We start from the raw sequence: 23,006 nt of genomic DNA, 5'->3' as shown, positions 1-23,006 counted from the left end.
AGGATCCGCGACTCCTCCCTACCCCATCATTAGGTCTCGCTGGGAATCTTTCACGGTCACGTCGTATTGCCTGCAAATCACGTCATACTGAGTACAAAAAGAGCAACAATGCCGGACCAGAATCGGGAACTTTTTGGCCAACTTTCGGAACACTTTCTTTCCGGTTTTTCCCTGTGCTGTCTGAAGCGCAGGCACGTAGCAGTGCCTGGAAACATTTGTTGGCCCACTCGATGCGTTTTCCATGTCTGTACATGGAGCGAAAGCCACAAGGAGCGGGAAATTCACTGGCATGCTCCAGAGGAATGGGAAGTGACGGGCGCCTGCAAGTATGCAACACAAAATATTACAAACAGCAGCCAGACCCAGTCGCATACAAAACTTGCTCGCCAGCATGCAGAGCAGTTGATTCTTGCCCGGCCCTCTTCCACCAGTTTCCCAACAATTTCTCGAATATACGAACGAGAAATCGAATTTATTGCATACTATTGTGCGTTTGCGGCAACCACAAAATGTATTTGCATTGCCAGCCAGCTGCGACAGATGTGGGAAAAGTCGGAAAAGCCGGAAGAGTCGGAAGAATCGGAACAGTCGCCTCCTGCCCAGTTAGCATGTGCTATACGTTTATTAAAATGCAAACGGCTTCGACTCGTAGAAGTAGTCGCAACACGAAAATTAATTGAAAACTCAGTGCCTTTCCTCCGGTCTCCAGTTCAAACGGGCACTGCCTTGGCATTCAGCTCGCTCTGAATCCCCTACCAAGTCCACATCCACATCCACGGCGAATGGGAATCCATTTGCGCTATTGACTCGTCTGTCTGCACGCAAGGAGACACGCGTTCAAGGTCTCTCCGGTTATAGATGACATTATTTTATGGCGCAGCCGGAGTGGCCGGAAAATACGATACAGAAGTATGTGTGCCAAGGTGGCGGGCGTGTGGAATGGAAATGGAAATCAATAACGAAATAGTCGTCAACTTGGGAAAATATAAATTCGCTTTTGCCGAAATAACTCATTTCTGCAATGGGCATAGAGAGTCTTTAATATATTTGGCCTGAGGTGAGCACGTTTATTTATGTGAATTTTTAATTTATAAATTTGATTTCGGTTTCGTAATTTGTACATATATCGGCTTGTTAATTAACTTATCCGATTTGTGTTTGCACATACTTTCCCAGGGCTGCCCGACCCGAATTTCCACGTTCTAAGCGCGAGCTCATAAACGTAAATCTATTTACCCATTTGCTGGCATTTGCTAAATATTTTATGGCGCGTGCCGAAAATGCATTTTACCTGTTACCTGCGGGAATTGAAAGCCCTCCATCCAATCGATTTCATCTGCTCCACCATGCTGCAGCTGCACAAAAGTCAAATTGCAACTTCATTTTGTGGCTCTGAAAATTACAAGCTGAGCGCCAGCAAAGAAAGGCGCTGAAAAAGCGACCTTAAAATATTGGAAAAGTTCACGAACCGAGAAGTTTCCTGCCTTGGTATTCTGGGCGTGTTGGGTGCGGTTTTGGGGTTTTTAGCTGGCCAATTTGGCAGGAGTGCGAAATGGCAGTGTGGGTATCTGTTTGTATTCCTTACACACTTCTCACCGCAAATTGAATTTGCACTAAGGATAACCAAGCCAATATTAACTACCTCTCTAAATGTACATTCCGTCTCTCGTTTCATTGCTCTTCCTCCGGATGAACTCTCAACACTTTTCATGCCACGCCGGCACTCGGAATGAAATCTCGCAGCTGAAATGCAAAATAAGGATGAGCTACTGGAGGACATACGCGAGGATACGGTCGTCAATGCGATTCCCGAGAAAGGTAAGTCAGTTGCTATACCAGCTCATCCTCCCATTGCCAATTCACACGACTTGGAACCCATGTTCATGGCAGGCGGGGGGGGGGTTTGCACAAGGATTTTATGTCCTGTGACGAGGCACCGGCACATTGGCTTATAATGCATGCTTTAAGGATACGATAGTGCACTTAAGTGCCTTATTGGATGCGAGGAATTGCATTGAGTATTTTCCGGACTGCTGCTGCCAAATGATTTCAAGGTTGAAACACATCACCTATTCAGAGGGTGGGTCAATTGGATTTTATTCAGTGCAACTGAACTATTATAAATTAATTTGTTAAGTGCATTGCTTGTTGAAAGTCATTATAAATGCATCTATATATACTTGTACAAATTTAACATTACCCAATTAAGCTCAGTATTGTTTTCAGATTTGATACAGTTTGAAAGTATATATATTTATAGTATATATATATTTCGCTCTATTTATTTATAGAAGCTTAAGAAAATACGCGTGTTTACCTTTAATGTGGCTAATATACGAACAGTTATTTAGCCAGACAAAAGGACAAGACCGTTTGCTTTATGTGCCTAGTTAATAATTAGTGCAGCTTTAATCTCAGAAGACCTTTCTAAGACCTGCTGATTGATTTCGTTATTACGAATATTAAGAACAATTAATTGTCAGCCCGACGCGTCGGTCACATCCACCTGAGTTTGCAGCCGTGTCCTTTTTATGTCTCTTAAACTTATCCCCAGTGTCGTCACGTGCTCAGTCCTTGTCTGAATCCCCGGCATTCCCCGCCCTCCGCTTTTCCCTAAAACGGCGCCATTAAGTCAGTTGCTTTTCCCCGCGCTTTTCCGCCTGCCCACTTTTCCCCACCCTCGAGTGTCTCGGAATACGAGTTGCTTGGCTGCTGTAGCAGTCTTTCTCTCGCTTTTAAATTTTATTTATTGTAAATTGTATTTGAAACGTGCTGAGGTTCAGTTTTCTCAGCAGAGAGACGGCGGACAAATGTCAAGCTTGCCCTTGGCATGGATATGGTATGTATGCAGGATATGGGATATGCGAGAAAGTGAGGCGGCCTGCCTGCATGCGAGTGTGTGGGTATATCTCGAACACATCTCATGCGAGTGTGTTAGTGTGTCGTGCAAGTTAATAGAGTTGTTTAGCATTTAAATAGCGCCATTTACTTGTTGTTGCCTCTCATTCTGCCTCTGGATGTTGCCGTTGCGCTTATTAAGTTGAAATGCCAGTCAAGTCGACTTGACTTAATAAAGTTGGCTTAAAGCAGCGGAAGGAAAGTGGGAAATTGTGCCTAGTGAGCTTGAGAAAGTGCTCCATTAGGCACTGGTAACTAAGTCAAAGTAGTTTATAATATCAAGCGAGCGCCTCAAGTTGAAATGAGCTGGGAAACTGAAATTCCAACTGCATATGCTGCCCAATGCTTTCTATGTTGTACGCAGCGAGCTAAATGCTATACAAGAATAAGAATGTGGCAGAGTTTGGGAGGGGAATCCCTTAAGCCGAGTTTTTATTCAGGACACTAAGCCTCCAAAGAACATGCCCTAAACGGCGATTTACAATTTCTTTTCATACATCATAAACATTATGCTAAGCACTCAGAGCCATGGATCCGAGGGTTCCCGTGGCATTTATCCACTTCAGATACAAAGCAAATGCCCATTAAATCCTAATTTCATATGCCCATAAATCCACTAAACAATCACACTTTCAATCCCGAAGACGAAGCGCAAATATGTAACAAATTTCCACATATTCACACACGACCGCCTCCAAGAAAGTATGCCATAAAAGCCCCCACTCACGCAGGCATATCCTTGCTGCCTGGATGTATCAATAAGCGGAGGCAAATCAAATGAGTTGGCAAAAGGCGGCAGACGATGACAAAACAGTTTGCGAGGCGGCCCACAACAAGGACCTTCTGCTTCGGCTCTGACGAATTGAAGCCTGTGTTATCGAGCTTATTAGTGGTATCCTCCAGTTGTTCGGGCTTGGTTTCATTATTATTATCAAGTGAGGTGCACAGCAGATACAAGATGAATGCTAAGAAAAGCTCTTCAGATAAAATCCGCTGGATGTGGATATAGTTACCACAAGTGTCTATTTCAGTACTAAACTACATGCTCATATTGCTCAAATAAAGTCAAAGTCAACGTCCTTCTTGTTTATACCGCTACAAATAATGAATATCTCAATAAACCATTCTTCTTAAGTTAGTTGCAATTAAAAAAATTATCTAGATACCTATTATACTTTTCCGAATGATACCCTAGCTTCTATGTGATCCTTGAATTCCACGATCGAAACGACTCCCAAACGGCTATTGCCCGAAAGCAATGAGGGTATCGTTGACAACTCGAAACGTGATGTTCAGGAAGAGATTAGCCGACAATAAACGACAGGATGGGGACTCACAAAAGGACGAGACGAGCGAAAGGTTGCCCTCCTCCCGATGTTGCGCATTTTGCTGCCGCAATTGAGATTTACGGCCGCATCAATAAACATCAAAAAATTCACCCCGCCACTTTCTTGGCCATCACCCTTGCTTATCGCCTTGTTTACGCATTTTAAGTACAAGATTGTTATGTGTTGATTTGCCTTAACCGATGCGTGCCCCGCATATGAGAAAAGGCCTTCGTCTGCCAGGGGTTTGCTTGTTTTTATTTCATTTTATTATTTTATTCCATGGCGTATGCGAAGCGCAAACTTCGTCGAGGCTTCTGAGCATGTCAGCGACAAACAGCAGCAAACACAAACAAAAAGCAGCGGCGTGAGGCGGCTAAGTTTTAAGTCCTGCCCCGCCTCAGATTCTCACCGCCCAAGCAACCAAACCACAAATCTGTTGCATACTTGCGGGCGCGCCTTTAAAGTCAACGCGCTTTTCCAACGCTTCGCTGAGCATTCTGCTGCGTAGTGGGTGTGAGTGGGTGGGTGTCAGTGGGTGTGCTGGGACTTTGATTGACTGGTTGAGAACTGGCTGACAGGCCAGTCGAGTCCATGATTGTTGCTGTAGACGTGGGTTATGCTAAACACAGCGGAATGACCGCCAGCCCACTGATATCTGATCTAAGCCAGGTCGCCTAAATTAAATTAAGTTATATTCAATTAAATTAACTGCAAAGTCTATTCATTTACACATAATCACTTAAAGAGGAATTTAATTTGACAGTAATTCATGAAAATGCTGGGCACCTTCCCTCATTAAGATCACTTTAAACGACCGATGCTTGATTTTTGTTTAACCATAAATTTTAAAAATAGTACAAAATTAAGTATTTCTTCGGCGGTTTTGATCATCAAATTGTCTTAGAACAGTGGCTTTTAACTTAAACATTAAAAACATAAGTTAAGCTCCCCTATTCTAAGGCAAGTTGGACCAAGATTTTGATTGATTTATCATAACGACTTGGATTTATCCACTAGAAGATGCACTTTTGTCCAATCGGATCAAAGGTATATACAGATGTTTCGATCAAATACAGGAAACAACCTGATATGTACCTTGTTTTAGATTAGACTAAGAAAAATCAGTAGTAATTGCCATGTCCTCTCTTCCAGATCTTCCAAAGTTCGGAGAACTCCTGCAGAACGTGACGGTGCCCGTGAGTCGGGAGGCGGTACTCCAGTGCGTAGTCGACAATTTGCAGACCTACAAGGTGAGTTCTTAGAATCCATGCGTGCTTTCCTTTTTTTATATTTCGGTCATTACAAATTAAAACACTGCTCATGTGTTATTTAATATCATTTCTGGGGTCGTAGGGAAGACATTTTGGCCTGTCAGTGAAGACCATTCTCACATCATCGGCTTAAACGTGGCTAAGTGGGGTCCTAGTTTCTTACCTTTGCGTGTCGTGCTTTTGCGTTGAGCTGACCCTTTTGTTGGGCACGTTCCGGAGCCCATGAGCGTTACTTTGATTTCGTGACACACCAAAACCGACACAAACAAACCGAAAATGTATCTCAATGAATTGCCGAAACGAAAATAGCAAGGGTATTATTCCATTTTGTTTGTCCGTTTTGATTATATCTGGTTAGGTTATTGGAGGAGTCCTTTGTAGTGCATTGTCTGGTCCAACGATCACTATCACTGTTGCAGGGGGGCAAACAAATTGAAAGGCAATGAAACTGAAGTCTGAATAGTGTAGACAACATCAATTTCTCTACCTTATAGCCTGAGTGCCCCATCGAGGTAGGTGGATTGTAGTCGAGTCGAGTTCCTCTGATTGCCAGAAAACGAAATCGTATCAGAAACAATCTCACTTACTGGTGATCAAAGGTAACTCGACCCTTGATAACAAGCACATTACGGGTTCCTTTAAGTGAATCAGATTTGATACCATGTTAAAAGTGTCCCAGATCGTACAGCAATAGTAGCACAAAGCTATGCAATCTGGAATACTCAGAATGTGGTACAAAACCCGTGGGCGCTACGATGATCCTTGCAGCTTCTTTAAGCTATATTTCATAATACCCCCGATGACAAAGGCTCCGCAAGAAAAAGGTCTTTATCAACCCGAGTACTAAGAATATAGAACAAAGTTGAAATCAGTTTAATTCGGGGCCCCCGCTGGCACATTTTGCACTGCACTGGGCGCATTATCCAAAACACTTTCCACCTTCTTGGCGACACTTTTCCACTTTTCCCGGCCGTAAGACTGGGCGTTATAAATGAGCTCCGACCACGCCACTGGGGCATTAGCATTGGGATGAGGAAATCGCTCAACGTTTTAGTTTTACAACTGAAATGGAGGCAAATATAAACGAATTCTCTTGCTACAGTGTACATTTTTGTTGTTCTTCTAGATTGCGTGGCTACGTGTCGATACACAGACCATTTTAACGATACAAAATCACGTCATAACCAAAAATCATCGCATGAGCATAACTCACGCCGAGAAACGTGCCTGGATTTTGCGTATACGTGATGTGAAGGAGTCCGATAAAGGCTGGTAATGTATCCCCCCCGTCCAGCTGCACAGTTGCCACTAGCGGTGCCTTGAAATATACCAATACTTCAAATGCCACCATAATTGCAATGCTCCTCTGCCATCCGCAGATATCCATCAAGTATCCCAATCTCATTCGCATCGCTTGCAGGTACATGTGCCAAATAAACACGGATCCCATGAAGAGTCAAGTCGGCTATCTGGATGTTGTCGGTGAGTATTCGATATTAAAGGTTGCGTAAGGTCCAGGCCCCGCCCCACACTCCCATTTTGTCTAACCAAATAGACCAAAGCTCGTCAAACAAAATTGATGCATGCATATACATATATTCGTACGTAGGTAGGTAACTCTGAGGGGAGCTCAAATGAATTGTAATTTGGCTTGAGTGGCTCAACTCGGAGCCAGAACAAAGTTGCTGTTGATAGTTTTTCAAATTGCACTAATTGCTCAGCCAAGTGGCAATTGAATGCGAAAAGTGGGTGGGGAAAGCGCAGTTGTGCAACTGCAACTATCGTGCTCTCGATTGAGTCTAATTGCGAAAAGAAGAAGCTGATATTCGACTTAAGCCAGGCTCCGTGCCAGCGGAAAAGTTTTCACTTAACCAACACATTAGTTCGGCCCGCAAACAGCGACAGGGGAGCGAAAGGTAATGAAACAATTTACATGCTACGTGCACCTGTCCCATCCCCATCCCCATTTACATCTACATCCGCATCCACATCTATGTCCAGGTCGTCCATGTCCTGGCGTTAATTATTCAGACGGCGTAGACGTTGGAGCGGCACCGAAAAACCTCAGAGCTCACTGGGCGAATTTAAAATGTATATGCCGCCCCTTTTTGCGGAGCTTCGGGCTTTGTGTCCCGCTTCCGGTTGCCCCGCTCCATCCGCATAAGTAACCACTCTGGTTGATTGTGTTTTCATTGATGTTGAAATTCATTAAGGACCCAGTCCTTCTACTCGATACACTGAGCGCAACGCCGCCGCCTTGCCATGGAAATAATTCACACACAACCGCACTAAGTCCGTAAGCAAAATGGCAAGCCGCTTTAAATCAGCGCGGGTTTTCCAGCTGCCACTGACAAAGTGCTCGATTTTATGGAGTTTTCCTTGCAGCGCACCCCTACAGCAACACTCACCCACACACCCATTCAGCCACTACACCCACACGCACACCCCCCACCCACCACCCCCCATTCAGCCAGCGCGATGGCAACCAACTATTATTGTTGTCAGCGGCTGTTGTAGTTTTCCACACCGCGAAATAAGCAAATAAATGGCGGCGTGAAAGTGATCGGAACTTAGGAACCATTCGCTGGGATTTGGTAAGGGTAAGCTCAAAGAGCGTGTTTGACAAAAGGCTGGGAGAAAGGATAATAGGTGAATTAGTGGTGACCAGAGAACTGCAAGGGTGGCACTTTTTTACCACTCGACTCACACCCTACAATTTTGTGTGCGGGTGCTACCCGCCACGCACATCGCGGGTACTTACAAACACACAGTATAAATCTGAACATGCAGACAAGACACCCCGTTGTGCGCGCACCCGAATCAATACGGTGCTCTGCGTCGCGGGTGCCGATCACACACTGCCTAAAAAGGGATGAGTGAGAAAAACACTTATGGGTTTACCGTTAAACACATGGGTGTTTCCAAAAATACTCGGGTGTTTCCAAAAATACTCGAGTGGTCTCGTAGGTAGTCGAGTCAAATGGCGCCATACATAATGATTGTTGAGTTCTTGTGTCTTTGGTCCAGTGTCTCGGCTGTTAATTGCCCCTTTTTTGTTTTTTACTATGCACTTACTAGCTTGTTAGGATTCAGTATTATTTGGAAGCCAAAGGAAAAGGTCACAATAATGGCAGAAGCGGCTGATTTCGTTAAAAATAAAATTTACAATGGAACTTACTCAGTTGCCAATAAACATAAAGGAAAAAGTGTTATTTGGAGCATTTTATGTGACATTTTAAAGGAAGATGAAACTGTTCTGGACGGATGGCTGTTCTGCAGTCAATGCCAGAAAGTGCTCAAATTTTGACACAAAAACACCTCCAATTTATCCCGCCATAAATGTTGTCTAACATTAAGACGACCAACGGAATTAAAAATTGTTTCGGAAAACGTCAAGAAAGTAGCTATTGAAAAATGCACCCAATGGGTTGTCCAAGATTGTCGGCCGTTTTCTGCAGTAACCGGAACCGGATTTAAAAATTTGGTGAAGTTTTTCCTACAAATCGGCGCTATCTATGGGGAACAGGTAGACGTCGATGACTTACTACCTGATCCAACAACATTAAGTCGGAAGGCCAAATCGGATGCAGAAGAGAAGAGGAGTCTAATCTCGTCCGAGATAAAAAAAGCTGTGGATAGCGGAAGAGCAAGTGCGACCGTCGACATGTGGACTGACGAGTATGTCCAAAGAAACTTTTTGGGCATCACTTTCCATTACGAAAAAGATTTTTAAACTTTGTGACATGATTTTGGCACTAAAATCGATGAATTTTCAAAAATCGACTGCCGAAAACATTTTAATGAAAATTAAAGGTTTATTTTCGGAATTCAATGTTGAGAACATTGATAATGTTAAGTTTGTGACTGACAGGGGAGCAAATATAAAAAAGGCTTTAGAGGGCAATACCCGTTTAAATTGTAGCAGTCACCTGTTGTCAAATGTTTTAGAAAAATCTTTTAACGAGGCCAATGAACTCAAAAAAATTGTCAAATCATGCAAAAAAATCGTGAAGTACTGCAAAAAATCAAATTTGCAGCATACTCTAGAAACCACTTTGAAAAGCGCCTGTCCGACTAGATGGAACTCCAACTACAAAATGATGAAGTCCATTCTGGATAACTGGCGTAGTGTGGATAAAATATTAGGTGAAGCTGATATCCATGTAGATTTTAATAAATCATCTTTAAAAGTTGTGGTAGATATTCTAGGAGACTTTGAACGAATATTTAAGAAGTTGCAAACATCTAGCTCACCATCTATATGCTTCGTATTGCCATCCATTTCTAAAATTTTAGAATTATGCGAGCCGAATATTTTAGACCTTTCTGCAGCAGCATTGCTTAAGGAAAGAATTTTGGAAAATATTCGTAAGATTTGGATGGCAAATCTAAGCATATGGCATAAGGCGGCATTTTTTTTATATCCACCCGCAGCACATCTTCTGGAAGAAGATATTCTTGAAATTAAGGTGTTTTGCATTTCACAAATTCAAGTCCCAATTTCATACACATTAAGCTTAGAATCTACAGAAACTCCAAGAACTCCAGAAACTCCAGAAACTCCAGAAAGTCTAGAAAGTCCAAACTTATTTTCAAAAAAAAACAAAACAATATTTTCTGAAAACGAATTCTTCTTCCCAAAGTTAGTAACTGAGTCTAATTCCAACTTCAATGAATCTCCATTAGATGAAATTGAACGATATATTAGACAAAGAGTTCCATTGTCTCAAAATTTTGAAGTAATTGAGTGGTGGAAAAATAACGCAAACTGTTACCCTCATTTGTCAAAATTAGCATTAAAACTTTTATCAATACCAGCCAGTAGCGCAGCAGCTGAAAGAGTGTTTTCCCTAGCAGGTAATATAATAACAGAAAAGCGAAATAGATTATGCCCAAAATCTGTAGATAGCCTCCTTATTTTGCATTCCTATTACAAAAACCTAAACCACTCGCAATAGACATTCCTTCTTATATGTATATTTTATATTATTAATTCTTATTATTTGCTTAATTTTTGTATAAGTGTTAAGTATTAAGTATAAGTATTATTTAATAATATATAAGATTATTATTTGTTAAGACATTAGATGCAAAATCCTAAAAATGTGAAAGTAATGAAGTTCCTTATATTTAATAGATACTTTTTAAGTCCACTATGTTTTTATTATTTAGATTGCGACATTAAAAAACGTAAAAATCAACAAATGCCGTCTTTAATTGCAATTACTTTATGTGTTTGAAATGGGAGGCACCCATTGAGTCCATCAAAGAGCAAAGACATGAGCACAAAAATTTTCTTGGGTATTCCCTTTTACCCTTCATTTCTTATACCCGTCACGCTTCCTCCCATAAAAATTTTAGGCGTACAAAAAATGACCAGAGAACTGCAGCCCGCATACAAAAAATGACGTGCGGCCGATCGTTGACTGTGCGTCCACTCACCCAAATGGTTATTGCGCAGCAGGCCTCGGGTGGTTTTTTTACTCGAAACAATAACACCACGTTGGTAAAACACTCGAGTATTTTGTGTTGCCGCAAGTAGGGTGTCAAAAAACACGGGGTGCCTAGAGTACCGAGTGTTTATCGGGTGGACGTAGAGTGCGAGTGGCGGGCTGCAGTTCTCTGGTGGTGACCTCATCTAGGATAACGAACAGGTACTGACATCAGCCAAGCACTTAAAACCCAAATCGTTATGTTAACCATGCTATTAGGGTATATTGAATTGCTTGTATGTTAATAGGCCGAAGATAATGTATAGAATTATGGCTATAAAGGAAATGTGGGATTCCGGTTAACACCTATTTTAAATGACATTAGTGGTTAGCTGGTTTCGGTCCCACTAAATTAAATATGAGGAAAGGGGTGCTAAGATTTATACAATTAATAGTATTCCCTCATAAATTATAATGGAACATAAATACTCAGAGATTTTATGAAAAGGATTGAGGTGGTGATTTTAAAGATTTTATGCTACAAAGTTTGTATGTTTGAATTTTCTGAGGCGGAGCTAAAGAACATTTTCAACCACCTCCTTTTGGCTAACATCTTTCTTTGGTAAAACCACTTTAACAAAACTGGCCCATTATTTATATTAGAAAAAAACCATTTCTATTGGCCAACCAGAGCTGGCCAACTACTAAATGATCCCTCTTTCGCAAAAATCTAACCAAAATGAATATTGGATATAGAGACGAGAAAAATAAAATTTATACAAATATCTGAATTTTTCACTTATTTTTTGGCTCTGAACTTTTTGAGCTTGTTTTGCCTTGTTTGTCGGCTAGTTTGTTGTTTTTAGCGATGATTGTTTTGGGGATCAGAGGGAAAGCTAGCCAGGCATTGAATAATTTATATAAAGCAATATGGTTCCGCACTGAAGTTTGGGCCATAGTTAAATGGGCTTAGTCGAAAAGGTGCACTTGGACCGCAGAAATATTTGATTTGAATGGAGCTTAAAAATATGATGAATCGATTAAATTTCGAATGCGATTGTGGCCCCTTTGCTGAGTTCACATAAACTGCATTTAAACGATTATTTTCAGAACAATATTTTCAAATTGCATATTAAATTGCATGTAGTTCCTTAAGTTTTCAATAGCGGATTAAACTCTTATCGATAATCCCCAAATCAGTCAAGCTCATATCTGCCCATTTGCCGTCATCGCAATCCAATTGAAATTAATTTCTGTAACGTCAATTTAATCACACATCATTTCACCTGATTTCATAACTTATCAACGCATGCCGTGCACAATAACAGTGCCAAAGAAAGGAAAAGAAATTGCCAGCCACGCCCCCACGGCTGCTTTTTTGTGACACGAGTCGGGCTATTAAAGGAAAAGTCAACACAGGAAAAAAGCAGCTGGAGATGGAGCTGGAACGAAGCCTACATTCAATTTGTAGGACATGACGTATACGGATGTGTGTGTGGGCCGGGTGAAAAGTCAAAGTACATTTTGTAAAACATGCACATCATTGTTGGCATGAAGACTTTGAAGTCACATTGTGTGTGTGTGTGTGTGAGTCATAACTTGGCTTTTGGGCGGCTTTCCTGTAAAATTGAAACGTGCGACGGCGTTGCAAATCAAATTCAATAAAAGGGCAAATCAAGTGCTGTTAATAGAGCCAATCATGCCGGAATCTAATTCTATTTTGGGAAATTGTTCAAGGTAGCATAACTAGGTTGAAGTGAAAATGGTGCTATATTGCTACAAATGGGTTTCCTCTATTCGAATATTACATAGAAAATATTAAAAACAGCATGTTTCCATTATTTTTCTGCCACTCAGTTTATCTCCACTTAATTGTTTCTTTTTTGGCAAGTGCAGAATTATAATTAATGGAAGTGCAACGCAAAAGGTGCACACAGACATAAAGCCCTCCAGTATTACATGGCATGGAAATGTAAAAGGGTGTAAGGAGTTGTAGTTACCTTTCGTTTTGCCTTGCGTAAAAGTGAAATTAAATATTTTACTTAATTACGGTTTGATGCCACCGGAAAATCTTTGCATTATCTCGAGACTAGTTGCAGCAAAGCAATCGCTTTAATTCGAATTCAAAGGTTGCCCAGACAATATACCTAATTTAAGAACCAGCCACTTAAACAACCGAATGACAATGTCCTTTCCTACGTTTCTCTCTTTCATGCAAACGACTTCATCACCGCAAAAAAAAAACTGGCTATGTATCTGAACCCGCCGCACAATTCACTGGCTCGCCGTCCCACACTGCGTATGAATAATATGCCGCCTCAAAACTTTGTATCTCCGCATACGTGTGCACACGTGCCCTGGGCCACCGCAACAGTGCCCCCCGACATACTGGACTACCCGACCAGCACCGATATGGTAATACGTGAGGGCTCCAACGTAACCCTCAAGTGTGCCGCCACGGGATCGCCAACTCCGACGATAACCTGGCGACGCGAAGGTGGCGAACTGATACCGCTGCCAAATGGCGCCGAGGGTGAGTTGCATGTTGCCGCAGCATTAAGTTTCATTACAAAACATTTTAAAGTTACTTTCCTCTGTGCGGTAATTAACTCGAGTGTGCTGTTGTGTTGAGGCTGCTCGAACACAGTTACAAATCGGAGCACCATAATTTACTTTATTGAGGTTGTTGCAAGTAAAACGGTTTGATTGCTTGCTTGCCACTTGAGCGATATTTGGGTTGCCCCTAATAGCGGCCACATGCCACGATTAATATAAGATTAGAGTTTGCAACACCAGATCAAATTTGATCGACCAGCAGATACTGTGCTCAGAAATTTATTGCCAAAAATCAAGGACTTGTAGCCAACACGAAGGATGCAATAAGGAAACGAATGCAGGGGGCGAAACGAGCAAACATGTCTACTCTATGCAATTTGAATTTTCCATCTTTGCAGTGGAATTGTCAGAAGGATTTCACTTCAGATGAGTTCTGTCAGAGTGAATGCGATTCACTGAAGGAAAAACTTTTGTGTAATAGCTTGCAGTTAGAAATCTATTTTTCTTTAGCTTGAAATTTATTCAAAATGTAAAAACGGCGTGTGGCTTTCTCTCTGATTTCATGAATAAATTAGATCTAGCGAATTTTTAAATCATTATTATTATTATGAAAGTAAATCTAAACCAGACTTAAACTGGAACTAAAGAATTTTCTTGTAGTGCTTGTGAGATTTTCCGAGTTGCATAAGCAATGAGAACGCGATGATTAGCTGCATGGCTCCGTATGTGTGTTTGTGTGTTCGAATATGCAGATTTTCCTCGAGCTAAGGGGGATTCCCTTGGGAGTGAGTGTGAAACTTGATGCCGTAGACATTCCGGCTTATATGCAATATGGCATTGAAAAGTGATTGCCACCATATAGTGGAAATGCCAATCGATGCCACTGATATTAATCGCACGCTATCGCTTTCACTGCGCCGTTTGTCTTTCTATCTATATACTTTTGCATCTCACCATTCGCAGCCGTCGCCTACAACGGCTCCTTCCTGACCATCGCCAAAGTGAACCGACTGAACATGGGCGCCTATCTCTGCATCGCCTCCAATGGCATCCCGCCAACAGTCAGCAAGCGTGTGATGCTCATTGTGCACTGTGAGTATTTGGGGCGGGGCGGGCCCATCAATTTTAGCATATTTAAATATTTATAGTTCTGCGCCAGGCTCTGGCACCGCATCCTGCTCGTGGGACCAAGTGGGCAGGATGCAGGATGCAGGGAGCAGGTTGCAGGCAGCCGGGTGCTCCAGACGAGACCACAGCGGAAAACACCAGACACAGTCACAGACTATCACCACTGCCACTGCGACACACACAAAGTCCCACTCGAAATCTTGCCATGCTAAATATGCCCTGCATTTTAATTTTCCCAGCGAGGGGCGGCTGGAAAATGCTGTATACTTTTAGGTGCCAGCATAAAGCAAATAATTAAGTGTGTGCTCAGCACCCCGCTCTCCATTCTCTCCGCGCTCGCAGCTAGTTAGCATTTTCAGGGCACTTTGCCCGGCTCCTTCGCGCTAATTAAATAAAAATTAAAATTGCTCAACAATTTGTTAGGTAAGTTCACGGCACATATTTAAGCCGGACCGCCGTAGAAGTTGTTCCGGAACAATTCTAGCCGGTTAGCCAACCACAATTCGGTTCGGTTCGTTTCCGTTTATATTGCAAAGCATTTTTTGTGGCTTTGCTATAAAATTAAAAAGCAATTAGTTGGAAACAATAAATGGCAACCGCAGCGAGCAGCCAAACGGGAGCATAAAGCACTAGAAAAACAATAACGATAACGAACGGAATTTCTCTATAAATGGGAATTCTTTGTTACCGTCGCCCATTCACCGCCCTGAAATCGCTCAAACATTCCACACCTGACGCAACACTCCGGCCCACATATTTCCCATCAGCATGTATCCACCGCCCACCGTTCTGACACCCCGTTTCTCTGCTGCCTTCCAGTTCCGCCCATGATTTGGATACAAAATCAATTAGTCGGCGCTGCCCTTACACAGAACATAACCCTGGAATGCCAGTCGGAGGCGTATCCCAAGTCCATCAACTATTGGATGAAGAACGACACGATTATTGTGCCAGGTAAGTGATTCAATGCAAGTGAAACTTCAGGTTCTTACATTGGGATCTTGTGTTTTGGTAATTTTTACATGTAACATTTTTATGAGAGCCTAAATGTTCAATGAAATGTCAGTTTTTTCGACAAAGAATGGTTTGGTAGTACTGCATCTTTTAGATAATGTTACATTCAAGCTTAATTGAATTGGAAAATTGCAACTAAACCTAAGTGCATTTCTTGAAGAAGCCGTTTCTACATCTTTGGCATAAAGATATTAGTTCGATAGCCTTCTGCTCCAAAGGTATCTTATTTCCAGTTCAATTTCAATAGTTCGTAGCTGCTCCATGGCCAGCCTCTTATCTAGTACGTGCAATTTAATTTTCTAAGGACCTTTAACGATGGATGGGTCCATCTCTTCATTTAACCTCTTCAACTCTCCCACTCATCTTCACTGAGAAATGAACTGAGTGCGATGACAAAAACGCTGTGGACTCCAAGTGAAAAAGCGATGGAAAAAATATACATCCAGCCGAACACTCGAATCCGCGGTCGCTGAATAACTGCGGTGGTGGACCCCACGTTCCACTTAACCCCCAACTGCCCGCAATGGACTGAACTGGACAGGAAAAGGCATCGTCATCGGCATGGAGGCCGGCGGAAAAAGTCACAGACATGCAGTCGGAACGCTTTCCTTTTTTTTCCAGTTATTTTCAAGTTGTTTTTTGCCAGCGGAGAAAATGGGAAAAAGTGATTGAAAATGACCTCAAGTCAGAAGCAGTTGCCGAGTACTGTCCAACCGCCGTTGGATTTTAATGGAGTTTTGTGTTTTAGTTTTGAGATAGTCAGAGGATCCATAACCGCAAGAGCGGCAACTGAAAGCCAGCGAATGCTTAAAGAGCCATCTTATTATCCGGTTTAAATGCCCCAACTTAGTCGAACAAGAAATGTAGGAGGAGGAGCAGGAGGAGTACACTATCCAATATATCTCGTCCCCGAAACCCAATTATTTCTAATCAAGACTGGGGGCCGAAATCTACATCTCTGCTCGGGCCATCACAATGGTATTTGCTGAAGTAATCAGTCGCCTAACCGGCATGCATAACAATTACCGAACCTGTACAAAATGTAATGCTCGGCTTAGTGCTACTAAATCTAACCGACATCAAACGTAAATCAAAACCTGCATGACAAACAAAAACGGGACAGGCAACAATACCGAGAACAGACTTGTTTTTGTATAAATTAAAACGAGCCATTTGACAGGGGCAGCAGGGTCCTAAAAGCCGGCGAGGATGTCGGGATGGCCAGGATGGCTAGGATGGCAGGACCAACTTGGGTCTCGCCCAGTTGGACTCATTTGAGCTGAGCTAAGCCGACCTGAGTTGAGCTGGGGCGAATGCAAAAGTTCTTTTCTTGGTAGTAAGTTAAATTACTTTGACAAGAGGCTGCGAAGGAGGGCGGTGGCAGGAGTTCAGTTCAGTTCAGTTCAGTTTACTTCGAAAAGGGGTCAAAGCGCACTGTGGTTTCAGGGCGGCTCCAGTACCCTTTCACACCGCCTAACTGCCTAGCTTCTCTTTCAGGTGAGCGCTTTGTGCCGGAAACCTTTGAATCGGGCTACAAAATAACCATGCGCCTGACCATATACGAGGTGGACATCCAGGACTTCGGGGCGTATCGATGTGTGGCCAAAAACTCTCTGGGCGACACTGACGGCGCTATCAAACTTTACCGTAAGTATTGGCCTAAGTAACAATAACTACCTGAATATGTTGGCCGGGTCCAATAACAATAACCATAACCGTAGGGCCAATAAACAATGGCCATAAGTCAGGGCGCCCCTGGCAATTAGGCGCAAACTATTTGCCCGGCCCGAGCTTTTAATTAATTTAAGTCAATGACTCTGCGTGAGCCGACAGCCATGTGTGTTTGCCTGATAAATTCCCAAAACAAAGGGTCAGTCGGAGTTCGAAGGTAGCCATATTCCCAGTGTCAGTGATTGATTTACGAGCAGCAGGCTATTCTGGGCTGTAAACGGGTTACACTCGACGGAGGAAATCAATGATATGGAAAGTGGTGGAAGTGCTCCATAGCTTTAAAACTCACTTTAAAGATGTCTTCTCAGTTACTCATGTTCTTAGTTTGCTACTTAGCTAAATTGCTCTAACTTTCTGACGCAGATATTCCCCAAACCACCACGATGACGACAATGGCTCCGACGGTCTCGATCAACACGGTGCCCGTGGTGCTCGTGAAGTACAACAAAGGTAAGGAACTCCAATTCTAAAACTCCAAACTCAGCTAACACATCTGTAATTTCAGAACAACGATATGGCAGCAGCCAGAATAGTAATACCAATCCGTACAACTTCAATCCCGGCAATGGCCAACAGAACACGAAGTTGCAACGCGGCAAGTCCAACAGCAAGGGCTCGGATCAGTCCTCCTCCGGACTGAACAACGTCTTCGTGGGAGCCACTTCCAGCCTGTGGAACTCGCAGGATCATCACTCCTCCTCCTCCTCCGCGTCCTCGAGGGGAAGGGATCACCATCAGCAGCAGCACCACCAGCAGCAGCAACAAAACCATGGTGAGTTGGAGTCGTTGGAGAAGGAGCCCTTCGTCGACACTGCGGGGAATCGGCTATCTAAGCCACTCGGAGTCGGCAATTGATGGAAATTCCTTCCCTGGGGACGCCGTAGCACACCATAAATATTTCGCCATTTATTTTATGCTTATGACAAATCATAACGACTTTAGCCGCTTGGCTTAAGGGTCTCTGGCATGTCGTTGTCGCCACTTGTTAGATATAGATACTTTTGGCTCGAGCTGCCAGCGAACTTTGACAGCATGCGGGAAGGGTTGACTAACGAATACCCTATACTTTTGAGCTTGATATATTGAAAAGTGAAGTTCCCTTTTGAATAACTTACTTAAATGTCTTGATAGTATAGATATACATATTGTATTTTTATGATAGAGCTACATTTTACTGATAGCCGAACATACCGCTCCTTCAGTTGCGTAAGCGTATAAATATTTGGCCAACTCGAAGGAAAGTATGTTTTTGTATCCCTCCCTTTGCTGTCCGTTTATATATATTTTCTTTTTTTTTTGCGCTTTTCGGGGGAAAATATGACTTTGTAGCATGCAATGGAAAGGTTTTCTGGGATCTCTTCTTGCTGAGTTGACAATGTGTCGGCTATAATGTGCTGCTAATGCGGACCATCGTAATGTACAATCACAATAAATAATAATGGGCTTTCTGGCATTTGTTCTCGGCAGAAGTGAGAGAGATATTTAGCTCGAGGTGCCAATGAAACTATCGAGCTGCTGGGTTAAAGCACGAGTCAAAGTCTCCTTGGAGCAGCTGCCAATCGATAAGCATAAAGTTTTACACTTGCCTTCCGATTTCCTGCATTTCCCGCATTTTCCGCTTTTCCCGCTTCTTCCCGATCGCACAATTGGCGACAATGCTCCAACCTCCATTCCCCTCCCCCCTTTTTTCGCCCGCTCCGCAAGGACGAACGCATAAAACTTTACAGGCCCTTTGCTGCAATGTGGAATTTTCTGCATACGCGCTTGACTAAAAATAAAATGCACTCGACAAAATCAAATCGAACAAATTGAATATGGGAGTGGGCTTGAGGGGGGCAAGTGCAGAGGCGGGGGTAGGTATCCAAAAAGCGCAATATAAAAATAGCAGACAAATTGCACACAAGGCGTCAAAGCGGCAGAGCTCCCCCTGCCCCTGCCCCAAAACTTATTCCGCCGTTTTTGGCAAACGCCAGCAAAAATGTTGCATCCCTCCGCAGGATGGCCGTCCATTCGAAAGGGGGGCCCACTTTTGGAAGGGGGAATGGGCGACATGGGGGTGGTAAATGGGCGCTTGGATGCGGGTGCTACAATGACGACAACTTCCAAGCGCCGCATGCAACGTCGTAAGCGCTGCGTTTACAGTTAGATTTATTACCTGCTAGATGTTGCACATATCGTGCCAGTAGGTGGTATACTACAGCATTGCACGGTATGGCCAAACCCATTTTTTGGGGCCAGCCGTGGGAGTTGAAGTAGCAGTGGGAGTGGGTGTGGCTTGTTCGCTTATCGTTCCCGCGTTTTGCATATGTCGCGACTGTTTTTGCCCATCCGCTGACACTTTAAGGCGGAACAAGCCAGCGACAAGCAGAGTTTCATGACCAAGGCAACATTTCCACACGCCCCTCGATTTGCGGGTACACGAAGTGGGCGAAAGTGATGCTATCATAAGGGATTTTTCGGATGCCTCTATGCTAACACTGTCACTTGAATTTCACAACATGGGCTTATAATTGCACATCTCTTGATCCAACTACTACAGCAATCCCAGCTGAGGTTCCAAGTTGGTTGAAGGCCACCTGGGAGCGAATGGGAGTGGCAATTGGAAAACAAATAACACACACCACATACATTTGACTACACATTCAATGGTCAGCGGATGAGCACATCGTGTGTCCAGATGTGCCGACGGCTATCCGCACGTCAATTAAATTCAATTTCCAATTATCACTGGGGTCGAGTCGAATGCTCCTCCACATGTCCGCCCAGTCAGCGCTTAGTTGGCCAGAGGCCACAAAACTGGTGTCCCCAATAAGTGCTGCAGATGCTCTCGGCTCGCCACTTAAACTGTCATTAAAATGTTGCAATCAACCACAGGAGCTGCTGCTCCGTTGTCGCTGTCATATTTAATTTGTGCGGCCAACAGCCAAACAATATGCCACAAATTACAAGGAAATGCAATAAAAGAAAATTGCACTGCTCCGGCCAGGGAGTTCACATGCGAAATCCGGACTCGGAGCTCGGACCTTGGACCACGGATGGATGATTACTTCAGCATTCAGTGTCTGGCAATAATTTGCCTATAATTTCCGGCAAGTGAGAAACGATGAAGTGAATGCAATGCAACAGACAGCCAGACTCCGAATGGTCATCGCGTGCCGCGCGATTTTATGGATGCAACAGTCTTTCGGGGAGCAAGTGGGGCATGGAAAAAGGGGGAAATGCTGCACCATAAATATAAGGCATGGCAGGACCAAGTGCGTCTCAAGTGTAAAGTGCAAGCTGCGTTTTTTTTTCTTGTTCCGCTCGAGTGCAGCAGGCTCGGAAATCGAGGTGTTGAAACCGCTACCAAATGGAGTTCAAGTCGAAAAGCGTAGTGCCTCGACTATCAGATACCCATTACTCAGACAAAGAAAGTGCGAGGGAAATGCAGATATTCAATTAGCAAAGCAAATATATATTAGAGATGACAGACAAACTTTATTACATATAATTTTAAGGTGCATAGAGTTTTAACCGTACAAACTTTTGCAGCCTGGGTAATAAAGTCTCTTGTATGATAATGACGAGCTGTGAACTACAGCCATCAGAAAGGTTTTACATTGACACTTTCCATACCTATTTCCAGGTTATGGTGGTGTCAGCAGGATTATTTTGGCGCTCTTTAACCTGTTTAACTTTAGTTGTAGTTACATATATTCATATTAAGGCTTCCACTTTTACGGTGGCGAGCAAAGGTGCGTGTGCATCAAAAGCAGACGCACTTTCATTCTATTAGTCCAATTGCTCCCCGCGGATCGTCCGGGGGAATTATGCAAAAATGACTTAAAGTTCCTAGTAGTTTTAAGAGTGCTCCGTTGAGCCAAATCGTTATACTCCGGCAAACAGGGCTTTCTTTGCTCTCCTCGCCATCTTCGCACCCGCTCCCCAACCGTTTGGGTCTAAGCTGTTTAAAGACACCGTTGGGACCTTGCAAAGCCCCAACCCCCAACCCGCTCCCATAAACACATGCTCAAACGTCAATAAAAATCAGCCACACACACACATACGAACGCATACGCACACATACGCAGAGCACAAACAAGGACTCCGATGCGTGTTGGTGTTGCCGGCGTTCACACATGGAAATGTTTGCAGACGCCAGCAAAATAACCAAGGCAACACCAGCCAGGAATGGCAGCGCAAAGGAGTTTTGTGGAAAGCTGCTTATGGAGAAATAAAAAAAAAAGAGCGCATCGACACACCAATACTAACACCAGCAGCACTAACACCAATGCGAACACCGACAGACAAATACATTGGCAGCCCGGTGCAAAGCAATTTGCGCATTTCCGTTATAAAAATAAAAGGGTTCTCGTTAAAAACAATTCGAAAAGTCCTTGGATGGACCAAAAATGAAGGACCAGCCGTCGAGCCATATTTCATAGTTATGACAAAGTTCGTACGTTCATTCGTTCATCCAATGAAGTTCGACTGCGTCGATTGAGGTTCAAGGACCAAGAGTCCTCGTTGCCAGCATATGTGACTGCCTCTTAATTTAAATGCCATATTTATCCGCTGAAAGGAGGGTCATATATGGTAACTATAGTAGATTTGACCTATTCAACTGAGCTGACAAAATACTAATCAAGAGGTAATTAGCTGTTGAACCTATGAAGTTCTCTCGTTACTTTCAATTTCAATCAGTTAACCCCAAAATGAAAATCGACACCAGCTTAACTGAAACTCCTAAGAGTGTTTATATATTAGGCTGTTCGTAGGGCCAACCCAAACACGTTTTTGAAAGACCCGCAAGCAATTGTTTGCCATCCACCTAATGACCAATGGCCTCACGTCAAAGTCAAACAGAGCCAAATCGAGGGGACAAAAAATGAGCCAAAACGCCCACACACCATTTCAGGCGGTGGCCAAGCCCAACTGGCAAACAAATGTCCAATGAACCAGATTTCCGGGCAAACAAACAGCCGAAAAAGGAAGACGATTCGCAAAAAATACAAACTGCACGATAAATTGATGGCAAAAACAATAGCAGGCCCACTCCACAGTTCACGATAGCCATGTGTCCTGCAGGACAATCGCACATATACACCAACACCCACACCACCCGGAGCAACCCCACATTTGGAATGCAGGGCGCAAGGGTTTAACGCACTTAAGCAATAAAAATCGAAACAATTTTCGATGCTGCCAAGTGAAATTGAAACAAAATACCAGCAAGGACGAGTGGAGGGCGGTGGGATACTTTCGCTTTTCCCAGCGAGGGAGAGATTGGGAAAAAGGAGCGGAGTAGTATAAGTGAGAATGTAACAAATAAGTGGGGCAGGCGAAGTTGTGTCCCTTTTATATGCAATACTTTCTGCCCTGTCAGTTGACAAACAGTTTGGTTTTGTGTATCCTGTAGCCTGAGCTCACTGTCCCCCCTTTCTGCGTTGCCCTGGAACTGGAGGTCGTTTTATATCTTTCGCATTGTCGCCTGGTACAAATGGCTGGCCATAAACGCATCCTGGGTCTATTGTTTATGCTCGTTGGCGTGTGGCAAGCGCATAATTGAAAAAGGACATTCAGCTGATGACATTCGAGTCCCAGCAATATGAAGGGCGCACCATAAAGTGGCATGTGTCAGTTGATTAAGTCCGCGTAGTAAAAACCAA

At 43.3% G+C, this 23,006-nt stretch overlaps 1 protein-coding gene across 1 annotated transcript in view; it reads left to right on the top strand.

Annotated features, from left to right (window-relative positions):
* Window positions 1-23,006, top strand: part of LOC117150511 (hemicentin-1) — a 35,132-nt gene that overhangs the window by 11,309 nt on the left and 817 nt on the right. Inside the window, exons 3-12 of the mRNA XM_033317418.1 lie at window positions 1,744-1,818; window positions 5,379-5,476; window positions 6,624-6,769; window positions 6,918-6,979; window positions 13,304-13,462; window positions 14,449-14,577; window positions 15,433-15,567; window positions 17,125-17,274; window positions 17,722-17,808; window positions 17,864-18,130. Coding sequence (XP_033173309.1) covers window positions 1,744-1,818; window positions 5,379-5,476; window positions 6,624-6,769; window positions 6,918-6,979; window positions 13,304-13,462; window positions 14,449-14,577; window positions 15,433-15,567; window positions 17,125-17,274; window positions 17,722-17,808; window positions 17,864-18,130 — 1,308 coding nt within the window. The remainder of the gene's footprint in view (window positions 1-1,743; window positions 1,819-5,378; window positions 5,477-6,623; window positions 6,770-6,917; window positions 6,980-13,303; window positions 13,463-14,448; window positions 14,578-15,432; window positions 15,568-17,124; window positions 17,275-17,721; window positions 17,809-17,863; window positions 18,131-23,006) is intronic.

The sequence above is a fragment of the Drosophila mauritiana genome, chromosome 2L (genome assembly GCF_004382145.1).
Source record: "Drosophila mauritiana strain mau12 chromosome 2L, ASM438214v1, whole genome shotgun sequence".
Classification (NCBI taxonomy): domain Eukaryota; kingdom Metazoa; phylum Arthropoda; class Insecta; order Diptera; family Drosophilidae; genus Drosophila; species Drosophila mauritiana.
This window is presented reverse-complemented; position numbering and strand designations above follow the sequence as displayed.